The sequence below is a fragment of the Liolophura sinensis genome, chromosome 6, assembly GCF_032854445.1.
Source record: "Liolophura sinensis isolate JHLJ2023 chromosome 6, CUHK_Ljap_v2, whole genome shotgun sequence".
Lineage (NCBI taxonomy): Eukaryota > Metazoa > Mollusca > Polyplacophora > Chitonida > Chitonidae > Liolophura > Liolophura sinensis.
In genome coordinates this window covers 54,872,037-54,898,741 of record NC_088300.1, presented here as the reverse complement: position 1 = coordinate 54,898,741, position 26,705 = coordinate 54,872,037, and the positions used below count along the sequence as shown (strand labels likewise).

Genomic DNA, 26,705 nt, shown 5'->3' with positions numbered 1-26,705 from the left:
AAAAAAAGACCTGATGTATATCGTGTGACTTGGGGAAAAGGTTAGCCAGCCTCTGTTAAAATTAATTTACCGATCACTTGCTTCACCGCGTTCCAGAGGCACAAATGACACTTAATTCCTTCTAAATTTCTCAAGTTCAGAGACGTTCAACTCTTCAGTTTTCTCCATCGTCTACTCTACTTTTTTCAGACACCCATGTTACAGTAAATGTCATCAAAAATAGTTTTACATTTTTGACAGGTCACGTAAGACAGTAGGACTTTCTATACCTTTATTGATAAACTTCAAACTCGAAACTGTTGTAGTTGGTGTTTTTTATGTATTGCTACAGCTGTTACATCAATTTGTTCCTGTTGACACTATTTATATATTTATTCGATCGACACGGATTTGTCACAACATTTGTTTAGTTACTTTATTTTGAATGATCCTGCATGTGTTGCTTACCCGTTATCCCAATGTGATCCCTACATTCCAAAGCCGTCAAGTGGGTATATTTTGACTAAGATCAAATGCTTAAGGCCTTATGTTGCTGTGTTTTTGTTGATCCTTCATCGAATGCTACAGCTGTAAAGTTGATGTATGTTGTATTTTTTTCTTTCCATTCAGACCGAATCGGTGGCCAAATGGTACTTGGCTGGTTCATGTATATATATATATATATATATATATATATATATATATATATATATATATATATATATATATATATAGACACACACACACACACACACACACACACACACACACACACACACACCTAATGACTCCTCGTCAAAATTGTTAAGTGTCACATGAAACTCCAAGTACACATATACATAATTTTTCGGTCAGATTTGCAGATAGGACGCACAAGCCAGTTTTGAAATTGTCTAAGGAGGTGAGAGAAAATCGCTGTTTACAATACATGTACATATTCGGTTGAGAATTTACGCATTTAAAATTCATTCATACGACTTTTTGGGGTTTGCAATAGTTATTACAAGTACAACCATATGTGAACATTTGTAGTACATTTTTGTACGGTCTCTATGTTTTGGACCTGAAAATTGAGTGACTGAACCGTACGATTTATTTAATTTTTTTAAAATTTATTTACTTATTTTGTATGTGTTTAAAGCCTTCTCAAGAATTATTAGTTCATGGTTATTACCATGAACTAATACATGGATAGGAGATGAGCCTCTTGAGTATGACCCCAATCCCCATTTCTCCACCCCTTAACCCTACTCCCCTCAAAGCAGCGTAATCTCTAAACAGCGTGGTGATAAAATTCGTCTTTGACCGGGTCCACTGAGCGCCTTGAGTTTACAGGCACGTAATGGACAGAAGCGTCGACCAATCAAACCAGTTTTTCAAGTCATCTGCTTGACATGCTGCTTAGTTTTCAGCCTATGAGATATAGTGGCTGTAATCGTTGTATAACTTGTAATGACATAATTTAGAACTGACCTAGCTTGATATGCAGTCTCTCCCTAAAGAATGACATTGGCAAACGTCTCTTTTCTGTGACAAGGTTCACTTGACATAAACACTACTTGTGTGAAATGTGTTTTGAGGCCGAAAAAAAACAAAAAAAACAAAACAAAAAAAAAACAGCTTTGAATAGAAAGAAGCGACTTAAATTTAATAATGTCTATAGAGTGAGAATTTCAGCTCAATGGCCTACCGTAACAGGAAACCACCTGTCGGGCATGTCTGAAACTTTAATTTGCTTACAGAACTTCCATGTCGGCCATGTTGTTTGACATGTTTTGATTGCGCACGTGCTTGTGGGGTGATGGAGGGGGGAGGGGGTGTGAATTAGTGTTTGAGAAGTCTCCAAACTACACATCCAATCCGATGCAGTGTTTCAACACGCTGTCTATGCCCTGAGGATTGTCTGGTGGCAAAACGGACGTGCTCTGTTAGTTAAAACATGAACCTTGACTGAATTCCGACAATTTCAATGCAGTTCCGAGAAAAAGGTGTCAGCTGAGCTTTTCCGGGTGCATCTAATACTTTCATACCTCATGTGGCGCCGTATGCAATGTCTGAACGTCTCGCGCGCTAGTAATGACCCGGTAGCCACTCACCAATGCTGTCGTTGTGATTTCAAGTCCAGCACATGCTGGTTTCCTCTTCGACTGAAGGTCTTGCAGCATCTTGCCGGTGGTCGTGGGTTTCGCCCGGGTTCTGTCCGGATTCCTCCCACTCATCAGTGAAATATTCTTGAGAACGGCGTAAAACACCACTCAAGCAGATAAATAAATAATTTTTAGGATACGACACACTTTCTGCAAATTGACTCCATATTTAATCTTTTTTCAACAATCAAAATTAACATTAAATGACTTCCCAGTGTAGATAAAAGATGCAGACCTTAAGAAAATATTTAATCGTAAAAGAGAAGTTTTTTTTGTCATACAAGTTGACGGCGATAACATTTCTGAGGTGTATAGGAATTTAGTGGCCGTAAAGAGGAGGTTGTGCATGGATATGAAAATAATGAAAAAGTTATGTGGATGTGACAATGTTGTGGAGTGGAGGTGACGGTGAGGATGATATGGAGTGGAAGTGACGGTGAGGATGATGTGGAGTGGAGGTGACGCTGAGGATGATGTGCAGTTTGGAGGTGACGCTGAGGATGATGTGGAGTGGAGGTGACGGTGAGGATCGATGATGTGGAGTGGGAGGTGACGGTGAGTATGATGTGGAGTGGGAGGTGACGGTGAGGATGATGTAAAGTGGAGGTGACGGTGAGGATGATGTGGAGTGGGAGGTGACGGTGGGGATGATGTAGAGTGGAGGTGACGGTGAGGATGAAGTGGAGTGGGAGGTGACCGTGAGGATGATGTGGAGTTTGGAGGTGACGGTGTGGAGTGGGGGGTGACAGTGAGTATGATATGGAGTGGAGGTGACGGTGAGGATGATGTGGAGTGGGAGGTGACGGTGGGGATTATGTACAGTTTGGAGATGACGGTGGGGATGATGTGGAGTGGAGGTGACGGTGAGGATGATGTGCAGTTTGGAGGTGACGGTGGGGATGAAGTGGAGTGGAGGTGACGGTGAGGATGATGTGCAGTTTGGAGGTGACGGTGAGTATGATGTCGAGTTTGGAGGTGACGGTGAGGATGATGTGCAGTTTGGAAGTGACGGTGAGTATGATGTTGTGTTTGGAGGTGGCGGTGAGGATGACGTGGAGTGAAAGTGACGGTGAGGATCGATGATGTGGAGTGGGAGGTGACGGTGAGGATGTTGTGGAGGTGACGGTGAGGATGATGTGAAGTGTGGAGGTGGCAGCTAGTCATGATGATGTGGAACGAGGAGGTGATATCAGTTGGTGAGACGTTAAAATACATGTAACTGACGTTAATGTATTTAATAGGTGTAAGAGGTCTATATAAGCTCCAGCGCATGCAGACACACCCTCTACCATCGTCAGTGTAAACTGGCTATCATTACACCACTTACATGCTGTGTACTTGAGATAAGGCACGACCCGCGTTGTCTAGCTAGGGTTAATGTCCTGATGACCTCGTTTAACAATGCGGGAAAATTTGTGTCAGTTTTTTGTTTACCAACTGTCCCCTCTACCCCATCCCCGCTTCCCTGCTTCTCCGCCTCACCGAGTGTCCGAGATGGTTGCCCAACATGTCATAATTATTTCCCTTTGTGTCTTCTCCGTCATCGGCATCTCCGGAATAGGCCTACGCTATGACTGTTCTTTCGTTCGTTCCTAATAGTTTTTCACCTATTATGAGTTCTTAGTTGTGGAGTAGGTTTTCGTGATATTCTCAACGCTCACAGGGAAGAACGTGATTCACAGGTTATTGTATTCACAAACGTTCTGTCGATAACAGCCTCGCGAAGTTTACTTTAAGTTAAATTTTGGTAAACCACTCGTGCTGTTCGTGACAGCTTGCGGTATTAATAGTGATTTCAATCAGTTAGTTGTGTGTATCATTTGAACGATCACAACGCTTATTTAAACTGGTTTCTTTTTCGCACATTTCACAAATATTGTCAAACAAAACTAGTTACTGGCTATGGCCATACCTGACATTCTTCACATCAAACAAACCAACTTTGTAACGGGCCTCGTACATACTGCACGCGTTTAGATTATTGCCTGTATTTTCACACTCGACATAGTCTATTTATTCAGAAAGTTCAGAAAACATAGAACGTAGCAAAGCTGTTTTAAGTGTTTAAAGATAGTTTTATGGTTTCTTGAACATAATTATTCAAGCTGTTTATGCTGCAGATTTTCAAAGAGAAAAATCACAATTTTAGGCATGTACATATATGCCTACCACGAGACTCTAAAATGTTAGAAGCAAGCAAGGTAAAAGTAAATGACTCGTTTAAAGACAATTTTAGCCAAAAAAAAAAAGAGAGAAAAAAGATGAAAACCTGGTGAAAACACATGGAAAGCGGAATTGTCCATTTTTTGTTGTCTGATGTATCTGGTGACTTTGGCGATTTACGCTTAATAAGCACAACCTGGGAGAAATATAATGCTTATGATTCTCAAGGAAGCGGGATTTTCATTTGAAACTGTTGTTCGGATTGTGGTTTAGGCTTCTGCTATTATATCCATTGTCAATCGACAAACACAGTCGATCAAATGATTCATAAAATCCACCAGACGTAAATTTTAAGTATTTAAATATTAGTACATTTAATTCCCCGAAACAAATATAAAAATAGGACAAATTGTTTGAGCGAGTATAGTTGAGGTGTCAAGGTGTCAATGCGTGAAGTCATTATACCTGAATGTCAAGTCATTGGGGAAGTGAAATCATCTATGAAGGTACAAATCCACTCTCCCATATCACCTTGAAACGAGCCATTTCAAGCAAAAGCACAGGTCTATAAGTGATGTCATTGATACCCACTGGCTTACAATGGACCAGTGCAGAATGCGACGTTTTAAAAGTATTTTTCAGAGTTGGAAAACATATAATAGAGAACTATATTAGTCTATGATCCGTATATCGTCTCATATAATCAAAATGTAAGCGTTGTCAGTTAACAGAGATAAAGAAGCAAAAGTTGACTTTCTAATGCTTTTTAGGGCCTCTGTGGCCGAGGGGAGTCAGCACGGCGTAATGACCATCAATGTGGTCGCTGTGAGTCCCAGCCCAGCTCATGCTGGCCTCTCCTCCGGACGTATGTGGGAAGGTCTGCCAGTAACCTGTGGATGGCCGTGGGTTTTCCCCCGGCCCGGTTTCCTCCCTTTATAATGCTATCCGCCGTCGTATAAGTGAATGAGTATGGCCTAAAACACTAATCAAATAAATGTAGTGCCATTCAGGCATGAATGGCAATAATTGCGTCGCTGCTGTATATTTGAATTATTTACATGAATACTGTTTAATGAAATAATCAATAAATGATTGTTGTTCAATGCCATAATCAAGAATTTTTCACTTATACCATATCGGTCAGATTTATGACATGAGAAAACCGGAGTCCCAGGGATAAACCGCAGCGACCTATGGCTAATTACTAACACACTTTCTCACGTATGACGTACAGCTATATAATTTTGCATCAATGTACCGAAAATGCTATCAGAATTGCGAAATATTATGCAGAAATAGCGAAAAGAACTGTAATCGCAAACCGTGTGAATGTCTTTCGAGAAGCCATCATGACATGATTGGCCGACCTTGGTTGATCACGTGACGAGGAAATGCCAGCGATATCATCGCCCGATCAAGGTCGTGTGCATGAAACATTTCTGCTGAATCATTCCGAATAATGAAAGCTTTTATGGAATCAAGAACACGGAGTGAAGTAATCGCTGGCTACTGATTTCCTCCTAACGACATGCCGCAGATCACATAAACATGCAGTTGAATTTTTTTTAGTGAACACGTTTATAACATGACCGAGCCCGCAACATAAATTCAACCATTGTGGAATGAATAGAGCCCGGGTATAGGGTAGGGTGGGGCAAGACGCACACCCTAAGCGCAAATGGCTCTGTATCCACAACATCTCTGCTAAATGAAAAACCATTCCACAGAGAGATAGCCTATAGCGTATCCTGTATGTGCCCAATGGCATATAGGTAATAGCCTTTCTTTAGGCGGTATAGAGACCTGAACATTATCAACACAAAGTGGGCGTTTTGCCTCAGGTGTTGAGGCAAAACGCCCACAAGCTGGGGCAAAATGCCCACGGTGGGCGTTTTACCCTTCAACACCCCAGACTGGAATAATCATTCATCATAAGCATACCACTCTTGTCGGATACAATACCAGTATTTTTGCTTTATTCAGAAATCCTCAGGCATTACAGGAAATTGTATCTAATGGCGGTCTTGTAATGACAAAACAAAAAGTACATTCAGTTCATCCAAAAAAAACCCCAAAAACTTGTTGAATCGACTGAAAACATTCTGGTTAAATTGGCTGAATCTCGTTTAATCACTTGAATCTTCTGAATCCTGGTCAGATTCACAGTTCGGACATAAAAACACCTTTTCCCCGTTTGTACATTCTTCATGTGCCCATTGCAGACATGTTACACACCTCACCCAAATTTCCCTTGATTTGGAATTGGAGAAAGGCTCCCCACAAATCAAACAAGGCCATACTTCGTCCTCGTCGCTGCTGTCTTCACAGGCGTCCTTTGTCTTTTCCACAGTCCCTTTTCCCTTCACATTTCCCTTGCCATTCTTCTTTCCTGAGCTATTGACGGCAGCTCTCCTACCCCTCTTACCCTTGCCATCTTTTGAAGATTGTTTCTCTTCCAGCATTGCCTTGTACGGAGATGAGGTTAACAGTGCCGCACCTTCAGCTTTCCTCTTCCTTGCTCGCGAGGTTGCTAGCTTTGGAGTCGGTGACAAGCTTCGAATTAAGTTCTGCAGTGCTGTTGAGCCTGAAATAAACAAAGGCGCCCATTCACTCTCAAGACAACAATATAACTTTCAACAATATATGAACCAGACAAATTAAGTATAGGTTAGAATAGAAGACTCCCTGTATGTTGCAAAACACAGTCATTTAGCAGGCCTACACACTTAGTACAAAATACGCTGTCATAGAGGTTAATTACCAGGTACATCTTGAGTGCTGGGGCCTGGTACAGATGGTGGTGGTAACTGTGTAGCTTCTTCACTCGAAGAACCAGAAGTTTCTTCCTCGCCGATGGCCGCGCTCGGCTGTTTTTCGGTAGAACGGACAGTCCCTGTCAATTCTGTAATGGGTGTATCCTGTCCATTAGCTGTCTCTCTCTGGGGTTCAGGTTCATCTGTCACTGCAGCTGCGGCGAACTCACTATCTGGAAATATGTTCTCATCAAAAGGCCATATTCCGCAACATGCGAACCCCCCAACAGCCTTTTCAGGTGTTGCCGACTTCAGGTAAGCCTTGCCAAATATAGCAGCCATTTCGAAGAATGAAATTCGCTTCCCAGGGTTGGCAACCATCCACGAGTCACATGCTGCATTATACCCACTCTTGAGGGATTTGAAGTACGTCCTGTCTAACGGCTGCATCTTGTGTGTACTGTGGGGTGGCAGAGTTAGAAGATGCAAGCCATGCTCCCGTGCGTAGGTAACTGCCGCCAGTGTTTTGTGACTGTGGTGACCATCAAGAATAATTATTTGCTTAACATCTTTTGAAGCATTTGTAAAGTTCACAAAATGCTCCAACCACCTGAGAAAAAGTTCTGCGTCAGTCCACCCATTTGGGCTTGCATAACCGACTGCTTGCGGAGGTGCGCCGGCCATCAACGCATCGACCATCCTCTTTCGGGGGAAAATAAGCATAGGGGGTACATACATGCCTGCAGCATTCATTCCACAAATCACAGTCACCGTCTTGCCACGCTCTCCACTTGTCATCCGGCTCACCTGTTTCACGCCCTTGGTGGCAAGAATTTTCCCTGGCTTATGTACGCTTGTTATCCCAGTCTCATCCATATTCCAAACACGGGCAGGTGTAAATTCCTCAGATTGAAGCAACTCCTTGTACACACCGAAAAACTGTTGAACTTTAGGTTTGTTGAACCCAACCGCCCTGGAGAGATTAGTTCCTTGAGGTTCTCTAATGCTCAAATTTTGATGGCGAGTGAGAAATCCTGAAAGCCAGTCCTTTCCAGCCATTTTGCGATCATGACTGAATGGGTGTTGCAATCCAATTGCCTCAGCCATCTCGTAGGCGAGTCTTCTAACGTCTTGTGTGGTCAGTCCGTAGAGAGACTTTTCCATATACTGAATGTGGTCATTTAGTTCTTTCTCGAGATTTTCTGTGAGGATAACACGATGTCTACCAAGACGTGAAACACCCGGATTGGCCACCAGTCGATCCCTGTGGCGTCTTATGGTCCTACGGGGAATATCAAATTCCTTCGACGCTCGCAGGAGTGGCATACCCCCTTTCACTGCTTCCAAAGCCAAAGTAAGTTGTTGGTTCCCGTATTGTCCCCTAGTGGATTTACGTTTGTATTTCCTCACCATAGTGAAATCTGAAATAAGCGTGAGAAAATATTTTCCCATTATAAGCCGTATCACACATCCCAAAATATATGTTATATATATACACGTATACCATAGATAGATTTTATTAGACGGAAAAGATGCCTTTGATACCATTTCATCAAATTCAAAACAGTTTAGGCTTTTTTACCAATCCTCGCAAACTAGCTGCCCCGTTTTATCACAAATGTCATCCAACCTTAGAAATTTGTAAATATGTACATAGATGTATATCCCTAGGTAGTGGTTATACATTACAAACTACTGGTATTTACTACACATATTATTTGCGCTAACGTTAAAAACTTATTAAACTGGGAATACTGTTGATGGGGCAAAACGCACATGCACTGGGGTAAAACGCACACAGTGGGCGTTTTAGCCCCAGACACGCATGGGCGTTTTGCCCCAGCCACGTGGTTCAACATTTTTTTCAATTGCGCAAGGCCAGTCAGATATTTCTTGCTGTGGAGCAGCTGCGTACGAAGCATAATTACAAGGGTTTATTGCACACCAAGTGTCTTGTTAATTGGACTTTTCCTTCAGTCTGTATCTCGTAATATATCATGCTATGTTTTTACAAAAAATGTGTCAATTTTCACACTCACCGTGACGAAGGAAAACTACGCCGCCTTCAAACCTGCCGCTCCATGAGACTTTCAGCCTTGACGACCTCACTTGACCTGAGCAGTTCGCGGGCTGGAGGATGACGTCATTACTTCCAAATGTGGGGTGGGCTTTTTGCCTCGCCTGGGCTTCTTGCCCCGCCCTACCCCCGGGTAGGGTGGGGCAAGACGCACACCCTAAGCGCAAATGGCTCTGTATCCACAACATCTCTGCTAAATGAAAAACCATTCCACAGAGAGATAGCCTATAGCGTATCCTGTATGTGCCCAATGGCATATAGGTAATAGCCTTTCTTTAGGCGGTATAGAGACCTGAACATTATCAACACAAAGTGGGCGTTTTGCCTCAGGTGTTGAGGCAAAACGCCCACAAGCTGGGGCAAAATGCCCACGGTGGGCGTTTTACCCTTCAACACCCCAGACTGGAATAATCATTCATCATAAGCATACCACTCTTGTCGGATACAATACCAGTATTTTTGCTTTATTCAGAAATCCTCAGGCATTACAGGAAATTGTATCTAATGGCGGTCTTGTAATGACAAAACAAAAAGTACATTCAGTTCATCCAAAAAAAACCCCAAAAACTTGTTGAATCGACTGAAAACATTCTGGTTAAATTGGCTGAATCTCGTTTAATCACTTGAATCTTCTGAATCCTGGTCAGATTCACAGTTCGGACATAAAAACACCTTTTCCCCGTTTGTACATTCTTCATGTGCCCATTGCAGACATGTTACACACCTCACCCAAATTTCCCTTGATTTGGAATTGGAGAAAGGCTCCCCACAAATCAAACAAGGCCATACTTCGTCCTCGTCGCTGCTGTCTTCACAGGCGTCCTTTGTCTTTTCCACAGTCCCTTTTCCCTTCACATTTCCCTTGCCATTCTTCTTTCCTGAGCTATTGACGGCAGCTCTCCTACCCCTCTTACCCTTGCCATCTTTTGAAGATTGTTTCTCTTCCAGCATTGCCTTGTACGGAGATGAGGTTAACAGTGCCGCACCTTCAGCTTTCCTCTTCCTTGCTCGCGAGGTTGCTAGCTTTGGAGTCGGTGACAAGCTTCGAATTAAGTTCTGCAGTGCTGTTGAGCCTGAAATAAACAAAGGCGCCCATTCACTCTCAAGACAACAATATAACTTTCAACAATATATGAACCAGACAAATTAAGTATAGGTTAGAATAGAAGACTCCCTGTATGTTGCAAAACACAGTCATTTAGCAGGCCTACACACTTAGTACAAAATACGCTGTCATAGAGGTTAATTACCAGGTACATCTTGAGTGCTGGGGCCTGGTACAGATGGTGGTGGTAACTGTGTAGCTTCTTCACTCGAAGAACCAGAAGTTTCTTCCTCGCCGATGGCCGCGCTCGGCTGTTTTTCGGTAGAACGGACAGTCCCTGTCAATTCTGTAATGGGTGTATCCTGTCCATTAGCTGTCTCTCTCTGGGGTTCAGGTTCATCTGTCACTGCAGCTGCGGCGAACTCACTATCTGGAAATATGTTCTCATCAAAAGGCCATATTCCGCAACATGCGAACCCCCCAACAGCCTTTTCAGGTGTTGCCGACTTCAGGTAAGCCTTGCCAAATATAGCAGCCATTTCGAAGAATGAAATTCGCTTCCCAGGGTTGGCAACCATCCACGAGTCACATGCTGCATTATACCCACTCTTGAGGGATTTGAAGTACGTCCTGTCTAACGGCTGCATCTTGTGTGTACTGTGGGGTGGCAGAGTTAGAAGATGCAAGCCATGCTCCCGTGCGTAGGTAACTGCCGCCAGTGTTTTGTGACTGTGGTGACCATCAAGAATAATTATTTGCTTAACATCTTTTGAAGCATTTGTAAAGTTCACAAAATGCTCCAACCACCTGAGAAAAAGTTCTGCGTCAGTCCACCCATTTGGGCTTGCATAACCGACTGCTTGCGGAGGTGCGCCGGCCATCAACGCATCGACCATCCTCTTTCGGGGGAAAATAAGCATAGGGGGTACATACATGCCTGCAGCATTCATTCCACAAATCACAGTCACCGTCTTGCCACGCTCTCCACTTGTCATCCGGCTCACCTGTTTCACGCCCTTGGTGGCAAGAATTTTCCCTGGCTTATGTACGCTTGTTATCCCAGTCTCATCCATATTCCAAACACGGGCAGGTGTAAATTCCTCAGATTGAAGCAACTCCTTGTACACACCGAAAAACTGTTGAACTTTAGGTTTGTTGAACCCAACCGCCCTGGAGAGATTAGTTCCTTGAGGTTCTCTAATGCTCAAATTTTGATGGCGAGTGAGAAATCCTGAAAGCCAGTCCTTTCCAGCCATTTTGCGATCATGACTGAATGGGTGTTGCAATCCAATTGCCTCAGCCATCTCGTAGGCGAGTCTTCTAACGTCTTGTGTGGTCAGTCCGTAGAGAGACTTTTCCATATACTGAATGTGGTCATTTAGTTCTTTCTCGAGATTTTCTGTGAGGATAACACGATGTCTACCAAGACGTGAAACACCCGGATTGGCCACCAGTCGATCCCTGTGGCGTCTTATGGTCCTACGGGGAATATCAAATTCCTTCGACGCTCGCAGGAGTGGCATACCCCCTTTCACTGCTTCCAAAGCCAAAGTAAGTTGTTGGTTCCCGTATTGTCCCCTAGTGGATTTACGTTTGTATTTCCTCACCATAGTGAAATCTGAAATAAGCGTGAGAAAATATTTTCCCATTATAAGCCGTATCACACATCCCAAAATATATGTTATATATATACACGTATACCATAGATAGATTTTATTAGACGGAAAAGATGCCTTTGATACCATTTCATCAAATTCAAAACAGTTTAGGCTTTTTTACCAATCCTCGCAAACTAGCTGCCCCGTTTTATCACAAATGTCATCCAACCTTAGAAATTTGTAAATATGTACATAGATGTATATCCCTAGGTAGTGGTTATACATTACAAACTACTGGTATTTACTACACATATTATTTGCGCTAACGTTAAAAACTTATTAAACTGGGAATACTGTTGATGGGGCAAAACGCACATGCACTGGGGTAAAACGCACACAGTGGGCGTTTTAGCCCCAGACACGCATGGGCGTTTTGCCCCAGCCACGTGGTTCAACATTTTTTTCAATTGCGCAAGGCCAGTCAGATATTTCTTGCTGTGGAGCAGCTGCGTACGAAGCATAATTACAAGGGTTTATTGCACACCAAGTGTCTTGTTAATTGGACTTTTCCTTCAGTCTGTATCTCGTAATATATCATGCTATGTTTTTACAAAAAATGTGTCAATTTTCACACTCACCGTGACGAAGGAAAACTACGCCGCCTTCAAACCTGCCGCTCCATGAGACTTTCAGCCTTGACGACCTCACTTGACCTGAGCAGTTCGCGGGCTGGAGGATGACGTCATTACTTCCAAATGTGGGGTGGGCTTTTTGCCTCGCCTGGGCTTCTTGCCCCGCCCTACCCCCGGGTAGGGTGGGGCAAGACGCACACCCTAAGCGCAAATGGCTCTGTATCCACAACATCTCTGCTAAATGAAAAACCATTCCACAGAGAGATAGCCTATAGCGTATCCTGTATGTGCCCAATGGCATATAGGTAATAGCCTTTCTTTAGGCGGTATAGAGACCTGAACATTATCAACACAAAGTGGGCGTTTTGCCTCAGGTGTTGAGGCAAAACGCCCACAAGCTGGGGCAAAATGCCCACGGTGGGCGTTTTACCCTTCAACACCCCAGACTGGAATAATCATTCATCATAAGCATACCACTCTTGTCGGATACAATACCAGTATTTTTGCTTTATTCAGAAATCCTCAGGCATTACAGGAAATTGTATCTAATGGCGGTCTTGTAATGACAAAACAAAAAGTACATTCAGTTCATCCAAAAAAAACCCCAAAAACTTGTTGAATCGACTGAAAACATTCTGGTTAAATTGGCTGAATCTCGTTTAATCACTTGAATCTTCTGAATCCTGGTCAGATTCACAGTTCGGACATAAAAACACCTTTTCCCCGTTTGTACATTCTTCATGTGCCCATTGCAGACATGTTACACACCTCACCCAAATTTCCCTTGATTTGGAATTGGAGAAAGGCTCCCCACAAATCAAACAAGGCCATACTTCGTCCTCGTCGCTGCTGTCTTCACAGGCGTCCTTTGTCTTTTCCACAGTCCCTTTTCCCTTCACATTTCCCTTGCCATTCTTCTTTCCTGAGCTATTGACGGCAGCTCTCCTACCCCTCTTACCCTTGCCATCTTTTGAAGATTGTTTCTCTTCCAGCATTGCCTTGTACGGAGATGAGGTTAACAGTGCCGCACCTTCAGCTTTCCTCTTCCTTGCTCGCGAGGTTGCTAGCTTTGGAGTCGGTGACAAGCTTCGAATTAAGTTCTGCAGTGCTGTTGAGCCTGAAATAAACAAAGGCGCCCATTCACTCTCAAGACAACAATATAACTTTCAACAATATATGAACCAGACAAATTAAGTATAGGTTAGAATAGAAGACTCCCTGTATGTTGCAAAACACAGTCATTTAGCAGGCCTACACACTTAGTACAAAATACGCTGTCATAGAGGTTAATTACCAGGTACATCTTGAGTGCTGGGGCCTGGTACAGATGGTGGTGGTAACTGTGTAGCTTCTTCACTCGAAGAACCAGAAGTTTCTTCCTCGCCGATGGCCGCGCTCGGCTGTTTTTCGGTAGAACGGACAGTCCCTGTCAATTCTGTAATGGGTGTATCCTGTCCATTAGCTGTCTCTCTCTGGGGTTCAGGTTCATCTGTCACTGCAGCTGCGGCGAACTCACTATCTGGAAATATGTTCTCATCAAAAGGCCATATTCCGCAACATGCGAACCCCCCAACAGCCTTTTCAGGTGTTGCCGACTTCAGGTAAGCCTTGCCAAATATAGCAGCCATTTCGAAGAATGAAATTCGCTTCCCAGGGTTGGCAACCATCCACGAGTCACATGCTGCATTATACCCACTCTTGAGGGATTTGAAGTACGTCCTGTCTAACGGCTGCATCTTGTGTGTACTGTGGGGTGGCAGAGTTAGAAGATGCAAGCCATGCTCCCGTGCGTAGGTAACTGCCGCCAGTGTTTTGTGACTGTGGTGACCATCAAGAATAATTATTTGCTTAACATCTTTTGAAGCATTTGTAAAGTTCACAAAATGCTCCAACCACCTGAGAAAAAGTTCTGCGTCAGTCCACCCATTTGGGCTTGCATAACCGACTGCTTGCGGAGGTGCGCCGGCCATCAACGCATCGACCATCCTCTTTCGGGGGAAAATAAGCATAGGGGGTACATACATGCCTGCAGCATTCATTCCACAAATCACAGTCACCGTCTTGCCACGCTCTCCACTTGTCATCCGGCTCACCTGTTTCACGCCCTTGGTGGCAAGAATTTTCCCTGGCTTATGTACGCTTGTTATCCCAGTCTCATCCATATTCCAAACACGGGCAGGTGTAAATTCCTCAGATTGAAGCAACTCCTTGTACACACCGAAAAACTGTTGAACTTTAGGTTTGTTGAACCCAACCGCCCTGGAGAGATTAGTTCCTTGAGGTTCTCTAATGCTCAAATTTTGATGGCGAGTGAGAAATCCTGAAAGCCAGTCCTTTCCAGCCATTTTGCGATCATGACTGAATGGGTGTTGCAATCCAATTGCCTCAGCCATCTCGTAGGCGAGTCTTCTAACGTCTTGTGTGGTCAGTCCGTAGAGAGACTTTTCCATATACTGAATGTGGTCATTTAGTTCTTTCTCGAGATTTTCTGTGAGGATAACACGATGTCTACCAAGACGTGAAACACCCGGATTGGCCACCAGTCGATCCCTGTGGCGTCTTATGGTCCTACGGGGAATATCAAATTCCTTCGACGCTCGCAGGAGTGGCATACCCCCTTTCACTGCTTCCAAAGCCAAAGTAAGTTGTTGGTTCCCGTATTGTCCCCTAGTGGATTTACGTTTGTATTTCCTCACCATAGTGAAATCTGAAATAAGCGTGAGAAAATATTTTCCCATTATAAGCCGTATCACACATCCCAAAATATATGTTATATATATACACGTATACCATAGATAGATTTTATTAGACGGAAAAGATGCCTTTGATACCATTTCATCAAATTCAAAACAGTTTAGGCTTTTTTACCAATCCTCGCAAACTAGCTGCCCCGTTTTATCACAAATGTCATCCAACCTTAGAAATTTGTAAATATGTACATAGATGTATATCCCTAGGTAGTGGTTATACATTACAAACTACTGGTATTTACTACACATATTATTTGCGCTAACGTTAAAAACTTATTAAACTGGGAATACTGTTGATGGGGCAAAACGCACATGCACTGGGGTAAAACGCACACAGTGGGCGTTTTAGCCCCAGACACGCATGGGCGTTTTGCCCCAGCCACGTGGTTCAACATTTTTTTCAATTGCGCAAGGCCAGTCAGATATTTCTTGCTGTGGAGCAGCTGCGTACGAAGCATAATTACAAGGGTTTATTGCACACCAAGTGTCTTGTTAATTGGACTTTTCCTTCAGTCTGTATCTCGTAATATATCATGCTATGTTTTTACAAAAAATGTGTCAATTTTCACACTCACCGTGACGAAGGAAAACTACGCCGCCTTCAAACCTGCCGCTCCATGAGACTTTCAGCCTTGACGACCTCACTTGACCTGAGCAGTTCGCGGGCTGGAGGATGACGTCATTACTTCCAAATGTGGGGTGGGCTTTTTGCCTCGCCTGGGCTTCTTGCCCCGCCCTACCCTACGTGTGTACCGCACTTCCCGGTTTATGCGGGGGGAATCTGCACATTACCCAAACAATACATGTTCAGCATGCAAGGTGTCGCATTATCCGTACTGTAAGTCTAAACACCACAGTTTTTAAAGCGTTTCTCCCTTTCCCTCATTTGATCATTTGCACAAACAATTTAGCTGTAGTTATTCCTACTAAATGAGTAAGGCGTATTTCGACACTTCCATATGAAGCGGATTTAGCCTACTGACGATGGAAGTCAGAATGTTTTGCTGTATTAGTATATATGTAAGAGAAAATAACTTGCTCTTGGCCCACCGCTGCGTGAGTTCGATTCCAGCTCGCTATGAAATAAAACACACCTATATTGAAATAGTAGTTTCATTTTCATTGTTAAGCTTGTAACTCTTTTTGAAATAATTATTTCAGTATATGGGTAATTTATTTCAATAAAATCTGCAACACAGCTGTAGCTTATAATGATTTGTTTGTGATTTACTCCGGAAAGTTTTCCTCCCCACGGATTAATCTGGTTCGTCCCTCCAGAAACCTGTACGCCGCGTTGTGTATGGCTGAAATGTTCTTGAATATATACGGCGTAAAATATGTAGACTGGTTAACAAACACCTATATTTAAAACAAGGTGCTCTTTTCCATACTTATTCTTTTGACCGTTGGCGTTCGATTCCATGCAGTGAGCGATGGTGGGTGAGCTGAATACCGATATGGGACAAAAATGAGTCCGCCCATTCAAGAGTCTGGGTCGACGAAAATGAACATCTAATATCTCCTCTGTACATGTACGTGAGGGAGACTGTCGTGGGATAGTCGTTAGGTTCGCCTACCACTGCTGACTGCTTCCCTTTACATGAATCCGTCTTAATTTCATAGTTTATATACTTACTTAGTTCCTTTGTGGTTGAACAGTGTTGAATGCGGTTTTGAGGATTGGCCTTGCGATTACTGACACAGAACGTCCATTTTGGTTGACAGCTAATATAGAGATTTGTATTTTGATGCCTACATTTCAATCGTTAGGACACACATAAAGCGGGTCCAAACCTGGCGTTGGAGAGCAAGTTTGTAGATTGCCTCATTCTCAACGACTTGTTGGCCTTTGGTGATAATTAATGGTCGATGACGCTTGAGTGGCCGTTTGGGCCGTTTGGACCATTTCTCTACCACCCTTATGTTGGGTGTATAGGTGCCCGTCAAGTGTGGTAACATGCCAAACGGGTCGGCGATTCACCCAAAAAACTGACGGCAATCGTACAAGGGAAAACTTCTTGAGCATGGCGCCAAACAACAATCAGATTAATAAATAAATGTAAAATACGCTAAAACACCAGCAGAACATGAGTATCTAGATGCACGTTAATTTGTAAATCGTTGAGTACGCAGTAATTATAGTCTCTTATAGGATGATAGGATTCCCATGTACAAGAAAAACGCTGACAGAAGTTAAACATTGTGACTTTCTGTGCCGCTCTCAGTTTCTGTCTAAGTAATCATTTATTTGTCAGAGCATGTCTTGTATAATTCGTATAAAGCCCCACAAAGATGGTTACTGAGTGAAGAGCGGCACTATATGTATATTAACAGCCATACAACCCAGCTGAGATCCCCAGAACAATGATTAAGTAAGGGCAACAAAGATCAGTTTCAGGTTTCATAAAATCTGTAGAACTACAACATTTATTATGACAAGGAGTTGTCAAAAGACAATACGTTGGAAGGAATCAAATTTAAATTCGTATTTTTTTCTGTTTACATATAACTAAAGCTATATATTTAACACAATTAACTCATTCAGCACACAAACCCCTCTGTAGAACCGATTATAAAGCACTATACGGTTGAATAGATTACGTGTCTATAGCTGCAAGAAGGAATACACTGGTAAAATACTGTACGACAAAAGTGTCATACTTCTGAGATGATTCACACCTAATCAAAGCACATTTTCAAAGCACAAGTGTTGACAGGTATATCTCTTGCACACAACAGAAAACCAACAAAGATACCTGTATGGTAGGTTTTTTGATATTGCAAGGCAATCAAATGATACCCACTATCTCATTACCTGTTACTTTCTGCTCAGTGATCATCTATAGCGAGTGCTACATGACTCAGGTTTTAAATTACGGTTTGACACTCGTACGACTTTAAAACTTGTTAATTGTGCTAGGAAATAATTCTGTACTCTCTTATTGTCAATAAAATTCCTAGTTTCCTTCAAACCAGATCACACGATATTTTTCTCAACAAAAAATTGAAAAATAATTTTGGTGATAATTAACAGTCAGTTTTCATACAATATATATGTATGTGTTATAGGGGGATTTACTATTATTTTATGTACAAAACACCTTAAAGCTATGACGTTTGCTGTTTGCAGATGGAACATTTAAATGACTAATGACATACAGACATGTAATGGTCTCCTCAAGTGCAGTTTAAAGAGCAAAAATGTATAGCCTGCCGAACTGAATTGAACGGTTTATTAACGGAATTAACACACTACATCAACACACTACTAGTGTACAACTATTTTGACACCTTCTACACTCATAAAACAAGCACATGACCAGGTTATAATGGCACATTAATGCCATCAAAATGACACAGGCATCATAAGAATGGCACATTAATGTCATCATAATGACACATTGACATCATCATTACGGCATACCAGGATTATCTTAATTCCAGGGCAGACTAATGTTATCATAATGGCATACTAACATCATCATATTTGCACTCTGATGTCTTCATAATGGTACACAAATGTCATGGTAATGGCACATTACTGTCACAATAATGACAACCTCAAGTCATAATGGGAAAGGGAAAAGGTTTTGAGAGGAATGAGATGACTTTGATGGTCAATCTAAAAGCCATAGTAATGGTAAGTGGGTTATGTTTCCTGTGTCTGATTTGTCTTGGTAAGACTGTATAACCAAATATCCAAACTCATCACCCCATAGGCTGAAGATATCAGCACTAGCAGATGTGGTTATATCAATGAAAAGGACTGTCATGGGATTTTTCTAGGGAAGCCATCAAGAACAGCTGTATCACAACAGAAACAATGAACACCATCAACACAAAACATTCACATGTACATGTATACAGTCATATTGTCATACATAGACATGGGCCTTTGCTGGTGTCAGTATATCACTTTCAAAAAAATCTTTGAAATGAGACATTAGAAATCAAGCAAAATTCCTACCCAATGGTATCCACAAAATCCCCACAAAAACTGCCTCTATAAATGCTTATATTTCTTACACTTCCTTACCACTGAATAAGAGTCTCAGTAAAATGTTTATATAAATGTTCAAACAGTGTAATGAACATGCATGTGCTACTACAAAAATTACAGAATAATTAACTGTATGTACAGAGCTAAAAAATTATCATCCTTAACTGCGCTAAAACTAATGCACTTAGCAAATTGTACTTGCTTGTAATTTGCCATTCATGAAAGAAATGACATGACTGGAATGTGGCATTTATCTTCTGATAGACAATTTAGGATGAGCAGGTGTTAAAACAGTGACAATTGATCTACTAAAATCAACAAAAACACATAGTTTCTGACAGTTATAAATGAGCAGTTTGCATGCAGCAGTGTATGTTTTCCCGCTCTAAAGTGAGGTCTGCTGAGGCTTAGATCAGAAGTCTTGTTCTCTCATCAGCTCGGTCTGTGTACACAGGTGTCTCATCCAGGTGCTGTACCCTCAGGTGTGTGCTCACCTCCAGCTGGGCTTTCTGAAAATCTCTTACATATGTCAGGTAGAAAATGAGAAATGATATACACATCACCCACTCCCCCATTGTACTAGTAATATGAGCTGGGTAACCCTGTGAACAACGAAAAAAATAAACAAACAAACAATAAGGTACAGTTTATTGTCAAAAATTTAATAACATCATGTTCTTAACTCCAATGTTTCTTTATTCATTTGCTATGGGCTACAGACTGTCTTTCACTTTACTTTGTCATCCTGCAACAGGATTTACTTACATGCATTATCACAAAAAATGATGCTGACGGCAGTTTTCAAATTATACATTTATTAGCACCAAATCTTCGTAATGAATGTAAACAACATGAATTTTCTTCATCAACATTTGGTATCTCACAAGCCCAGAAGCAAGTCCGGTCAAGTATATATATACACATTGAACGATGATTAATTGGTTATAGCAACAAGCTTCAGTGACGAAAAAAATAAGCAGCAGAACTTACATCATCTCCAGGGCTCCAATGAAACTTGTCATGGGCATGAGGCTCTTTGTCCCATTTCGACCGGGATATGACAGCTGCCACAAATGCTGATAGCAGTTAAGGGGGCATTACTCTAACAGACATATCTACATAATAAAGGGGAGCTAAATCCCACCATACTATATGAGTGTATTTTCTCATTCCATGAAAATTATCTTTTGAGTACCCCAACACGAGTAAAAGAGCAAAACTAATGATGGAATAAAAATATGTTTCACATATCTGATTAAATTACAAAGAATAGTTTACAGTAAATATTTATAAAAGTTAAAAATGTTTACTTGTGCTTACTGTGCGATGCCCCTTTCAATGATATTTTAATGTTATCACAAATTATTATCCTAATATAAGCCAGGTGGTCTTCAATGATTGTAAGACAATGCAAATGTTAATAAAAGCAACGCCAATTGCTTATTGCTACCAAGGTCCTCAACCAATGAGAATTTCTTATCCAAGGCCAGGATTGAACTGGTACCTCATGTTTCCCGGCAAATGAAAGACAAGCATCTCTACCACAGGTCCTCAACCCCCTACGTGTCATATTACTAGGGATGTCCCATGAAAAGTCTGAACACAGACAAGATAAGTACTGATCTAGCAATTCACACAGTAAATGAACATGGGGCTGGTCTTCAGTCAGCCTTTCCCTATCAGGCAGAAAACCACTTGCCACAGTTAAGCTGCATCAATTACACGAAAGGATACTGATGATCATCGCCACAAGTGATACCAGAGAAATGGAAAGACGAACCCGACAGATGTAAAGGCCATTAAACCCTGGGTTCATCTGATAGGAGAGGATGGTTTGCATGAGCTCATAGAGAACCCCTAAGCCAAATACCAGGCCTGCACCAGTGATGTGCACGGGCTCCACATTGGTCTCCTGGAAATACATACGCAGAAAAAATGTTTATTTACATTTAGTAGGAAACTTGATTACAAGAGTAAACCACTGTCTGCCAGCTAACACTGCTACTGACTTAAAGCCTGCATGGAACTTGCAAAAACAACCTTATTGGGGGACCCAAAAGTGGCAGCAAGTCAATGCACAAAAATAATTCATTTTTGCACCTTCCCCTTAAAGGGACATAAACAAGGCATTCAGAGAACACTGGTAGCTTGTCTGATTTAGAGATTCGTAAAACTGCATAACGTTCAAGTGAGGTGATACGTTCAAATACTGACCTGAAAACCAAAATAAGGTAGAATGAAACTGGCACCCGCAGATACTATTCTCTCATTAGACAGTGTCAGATGTTACCATTAAATCAACAAGAATGACAAGAAATATTATACTGTCAAAAATAAGACTGCTTATCATAGCTAGGCATAAAGATTGCAGTGACTTCATATATAAAATAAATTTGTAAATCGTTGTGGTGGTAAAAGACATTGTGGGCTGCAGTTTTGGGTGGCCACTGCAATCCTACAACTGGCTGAGCAAATACTCAGCTGACAACAGTCACTGCCCAGGTGGACGGCCGCAGTCTAGGAAAGCCATGGATTGGCCAGTGTCACAGGCTCATAGTACTAATATAGATATGGCAAGCTTCTTATAGATAATTTGTACACCAGAGAAAAAGATTTATTAATTTATTTATTTGACTGATGTTCACGCCGTACTCAAGAATATTTCAATGATGCGCCAGCATTATGGTGGTAGGAAACCAGGCAGAGCCTGGGAGAAAGCCACGACCATGTGCAGGTGGCTGGCAACCAGACAAAAAGAAGTCCAGAAATTAGCTAAAAAGTATGTCTATTTACACACCACACCATAAAGAACTTAACCTTCAATCAGTGTATGAGAGTCCATTATACAGGAGCTAAAACTCATTCTACTCATTTAAAACCTGGTAAACGGAAGAAAAACCAGTAGAATTTGGTGATCAAACAACAGAAAATCTAATCCACTACTGCGGAACAACTGCTGATCCTGTGATGTCATGGCAGTACATATCCTGCAGGCATGTGAGGCTTCTCTATGTGTACAACACACACCACAGGAGACAATCGCTATACAGACCACAGGAGAAATTGCTAAAACTAAATTTGAGATTATTCCATGCCAATATGTGCCTTGCCACTGCAGTAGCACAACAAAGGATACTGTAAAATTAAATATAGCCTAATAAAGCCACAGACTGAGAAAACATGGACCAGGTCTCATGAAAAAACACAAGTTTGAATACGTAGGACTAGATCGTAGTCTTATGAGACTTGCTAATTCAGCCAGGCCCACTACAACAAAATGCAGCAGGATGAGGTTTATATCCCAAAATAAAGGCAAACAAAAAAGTAACAGTTTTTAAGTTACTTGTTTCTTTGAAACATCAGGCTATGACACTAATGGTTGGGAGCCACTAGTCTTTGCCCTACAATGGCCAATGAAGCTACAGGGCTGACCTCCTACTCAGTTCACACCTCGCCTACAAGCTGCCATGCTCAAGTGAGACACCACTGAGTGCCATACCTTGAATCCCATGACTGGATCCCAAACCAAATTTAAAATAGCGTTTCTATGAGTTACAAATTGCTGTTTCCATTAAATAAAATTCAAGCCTTATTTACTTTTGCGGGTGACACTTTTTAAAAAACAGAAAAGCTACTTTTACCCGTGTGGAGCCACAAAATGTTCTGTTCACTGTCACTCACAATTCGCTGGCCAGACTATATGGTTCTTTCTGTCATAGCCACTATGGCTTGACTTGGCTATAAAAATTTATATTCTATGGACTGCGAAACCGTGTCAAATTCTCCATGGGTACTACTATCATTCCATGGATGTCCAATTCGTATCAGACCAACCAGACTGTAGTGTGTCTGTGTCATCTACGCTGGCCAGTGTGTGAGCAAAAATCGGTCAAAGTATCTCCGTTATCTTTCAAAATATTTGTTATGAAATTGCTTTACTTATATGATTTTCAGCGTGTTCATTACAGGTAAGGGTAATTATAGATCAAGTCATACAATGGCTTATGGAAAAGCATAATTTAGCATAAAAAGTAATTTATGGATTTATCAGTGCTTTGCAAGGCTTTTCAATATGTAATCCTGGCAGGTCTTCCTGGCATGACCTCGTCTAGCCAGGGCTCAGCGGCATGCAGATGGTCCCACTTTCTGGGTTTTTTTTATTTTTTTAATATCAGTAGTTAAAGTAATTTTTTTGCAGTTGCAGTTTACACATTAACACAGCATGCACATTATGTCTAAGCAACATTTAGTGTGAAAATAAAGTCGCTGGGGAACACCTGTAACTGAACACCGACATGGACACCACCACTTTTCCCCCCTCTCACTATACCTCCTCTCACTTTGTACAGGTGAGCTAAAAATGCCATGCAATATATATATACCAGAGATATTCCTTTTCACTCATTACAAACACTTTTGGTATTAAATTAGATTTACCTGAAAATTGGCAACCATGCTTAGTCCAAGGGAAATGAACACTGCCAGTACCATGGATATAACATTTAGGTTGCGAATAGAGCGACTTTCATCTCCCACAAGCGAGAACACCAGCTTGTACCTCACATACATCACCAACAAAGCTGTCACAGAAACATATGCATCCAAATTATCATCTCTCTACTGAACAAAACACAAACTTTAATCATCTGTTTATATAACAACTATAGAAATAGATGAAGTTATGATTATTATAGCCATAATTGGCAGATCAGGGCCTATATCATATTTGAAAGATTTGACAAATTATTAACCATACACATGTATCTATCAGCTGTTCAGAACAATGTTAATTTTGACTAAAACAGTGTTTTCCTGAACACATGTTATTAAAGGATGACAGGGCAAAGTCACCGATAAAGTCACTCACCTAGAGCTGCAGAAATGTTAACAAACTGCCCAAATATACAACTCTCCGGACTTTTGGAGCCTGTATCACTACAACATACATAGAAGCATATGTGTATTTGTACACACAGGTACAACACAGGTTTGAAATGCAAATTAACATGACACTGAGAAACACTTTTTATATAATGATATTATCTATGTTAGTTGCCAAATGTTGTGAAACACTGTTTATTAACATCATAATCAAGAATTTTCACTTGTACAATGACAGTCACTTTTAGGAGTGGAGGAAACCAGAGAATGTAAAGCACCCTTCTAAAAGTTAAAGACAAACTTTTCCTCATGTCAAAAACTGCTAAGCAAACCATACTGGTGGAACCGTCTGTTGTACCGTCTGCAAGCAGTCACTCAACAACTGTCGACAGCTTACTCTTTGTCAACGTACAACAAGCTGTGGCAGAGACAGCATTAGGGTTAAGTGTTCCACTACGCATATCAACATTCAAATCAGTGATCGATCATTTTGTCGTATGATATGTATGAGACTATCCTCACAGCATGAATTATGAACATATGTGCAGAGGTCAAATTTAGGAAAAGAATTTAGATCAATGTTCTAACCTATGTACATTACATTTCTGCTGTGTTGTGATGCTATTTAACTTAGTAGAAAATTTATAACATCAAATAATTTTCTAAATGCACACTGTGTATGCAATACATGTCTTCTTCATGTACAATCAAATTTTTAGGTGCACTGGTGAATGTATGCACCCAATATTTCAAGCCCTGATGTGAAGTAGCGGCACAGATTTTTCCCATACACAATGGTGGTCAGTTTTATGGGTGAAGGAAACCAGAGTGTCCAAGGTAATTAAACCATGCAATCATAAACTTCAGAAAGTAACCAATAAACTTTCTCATATGTGACATGCCATATTGATGGAAGACAGGTTTCCATTCTCCAGAAAAGGTTAATCAGAATTACCTGCAGTTAGGCAGAATGTGATTTTACAGTCTGGTGGTTACGGTTTAATACCTGATGTAAGGAAAGAAAGGTACGACGTGTCCTCTGTAAATGGCAATTATGTAGGAGGTGACAATGGTGCTACAGGCCACAAATACCAGGGTGACAGGCAGAAAGCCCAGCCCGGGGCCACACAGTGCCATCCCAGGTGCACAAGCTACACACACACCCCTGCCAAGAAAACAAAAACCACATCAGTCTTATACTTCCTCAATTTGTTTGCAACTTTTTTGGTTGGCTACTATACATACAACTGTAGGCCTGAAATTGGCTGAGCACATGGAAAGGCATCGGCTATTTGCTAAATTACAAAACATGTGAAGCAAATAAATTCGTCATTCTAAATACATGTTTCATTTTTTTTTTTTTTTTTGATACAGGGAGGTAAGCTTGATAGAGATCAAGGAAATACAAAGGTCTAACTTCTACGAAAGCTACGGGTTGGGTATCCCTATGATGATGTAGAGATTAATTAAAGATACCTAATCTACATTACACATCTTTTACTGGACTGTTAAACGTGGATGCACAAGTCTGACACATTTTACACATTAAATTGTTCTCACGTATGTAAACGAGACGCTTAACTGTTCAAAGCAGTGACAAATTCGCGGTCTCACTTCGTCTTCAAGTTCTTCAGTGGTGCCGGTCTCTCATTCTGAACTGCGAACATGCTTCGCAGTGTCTTAATTTTAACCGACAAACAGTTTCGTTGTCAAGTTACTTTAATCATTAACTCACAACCATGTGAGGATTATGACTGAAGGTCATACGGCTAGTGTCCTTACACTGATAACGACTGCAAGCGAAACGAACCTCGTCCTTTTGTTTACATTACAACAACAACATCACATGATAGTGACAACCATAAATCTTCCACATTATGAGAATACTAACGCACTTGTAAGCTGTAAACCTATTGTTCCCGAAAGTTTAACATGAGCAATACGTCTTCCACATTATAATGCCAAAACTTTCCATCCCTGTTGGCAGTGTCACGCAGTTTCGATTCCTTCTTGCTTTTGTTTCTGTCATTCCAGCTGATGGATTTTAATAACTGTGGCGTTTACCGGGAATCCTCTCTTTTACTCATGAGTGTCAGGAATGACCCGAGTATAAGGAGAATGATTACATCGGGGAGACAACTCTGTGTATCCATAGCTCATATCCATATCATCACGACCAAATTATCAAGCTAAAAAAAAATACCAAGAGGTAAACGATTGGTGATCTACTTTGGAAAGGTGTCAACATCAAAGCAAATTAACCATTTAGGGCAAAACGGACCGCAATTGGTAGGGGCAAAACAGCACACCTGTCCGTTTTGTTCCGATCCCCGGTCCATTTTGCCCCGTTACCTGATATGCTCAATTAAATACCGTAATTCTGGTCAACAATCTTGATCCAATCTATTAAAGAAAAAATACCACTTTGAAAACAACAGTCTTAACAAATCAGAAATATATAGATATAAATAAATATAGGGAATCCCATTATTTATATAAACATATATGATGTTTGATGTTTACAATATATTAAGAGTGTATAATGTATACACTTTCAAAATCCGTTAAATGGTAGTTCACGATGACAAATTAAGCTCCCAGTTCTATATTATTTTTCCTCATTACTGTTGTAAAATTATCCAAGATAAAAACGTGTCATGAACTATGATCCTAAATATAG

The 26,705-nt window shown here is 41.3% G+C and overlaps 1 protein-coding gene across 3 annotated transcripts; it reads right to left on the bottom strand.

Moving 5' to 3' along the window:
* Window positions 1-17,543: 17,543 nt before the first annotated feature.
* Window positions 17,544-26,229, bottom strand: LOC135466731 (DNA damage-regulated autophagy modulator protein 2-like). 3 transcript variants are annotated; one of them, XM_064744388.1, is made up of 7 exons: window positions 25,917-26,229; window positions 25,032-25,190; window positions 24,012-24,079; window positions 23,582-23,724; window positions 20,879-21,056; window positions 20,135-20,220; window positions 17,544-19,746 (listed from the first exon to the last, which is right to left on the bottom strand). In XM_064744388.1, exons 2-7 carry the CDS (start codon window positions 25,160-25,162, stop codon window positions 19,552-19,554), a joined length of 801 nt encoding a protein of 266 aa, XP_064600458.1. In that variant the 5' UTR covers window positions 25,163-25,190; window positions 25,917-26,229; the 3' UTR covers window positions 17,544-19,551. The 3 variants fall into 3 exon arrangements, with proteins under 3 accessions (XP_064600458.1, XP_064600459.1, XP_064600460.1); XM_064744389.1 differs by having other exon boundaries at window positions 25,921-26,229; XM_064744390.1 differs by lacking the exon at window positions 25,917-26,229 and adding an exon at window positions 25,608-25,813.
* Between the last annotated feature and the right edge of the window lie 476 nt (window positions 26,230-26,705).

What these genes read in the sequence shown, in the direction of transcription:
- LOC135466731 (XM_064744388.1), bottom strand. Translation starts at nt 25,162, where the DNA reads ATGGCACTGTGTGGCCCCGGGCTGGGCTTTCTGCCTGTCACCCTGGTA. An exon ending in ACTTGTGGCGATGATCATCA is followed by an intron (nt 20,221 to 20,878) that starts GTATCCTTTCGT and finishes AACTGCTATCAG; the next exon opens with CATTTGTGGCAGCTGTCATA. An exon ending in ATTGGAGCCCTGGAGATGAT is followed by an intron (nt 19,747 to 20,134) that starts GTAAGTTCTGCT and finishes CGTTGTTCACAG; the next exon opens with GGTTACCCAGCTCATATTAC.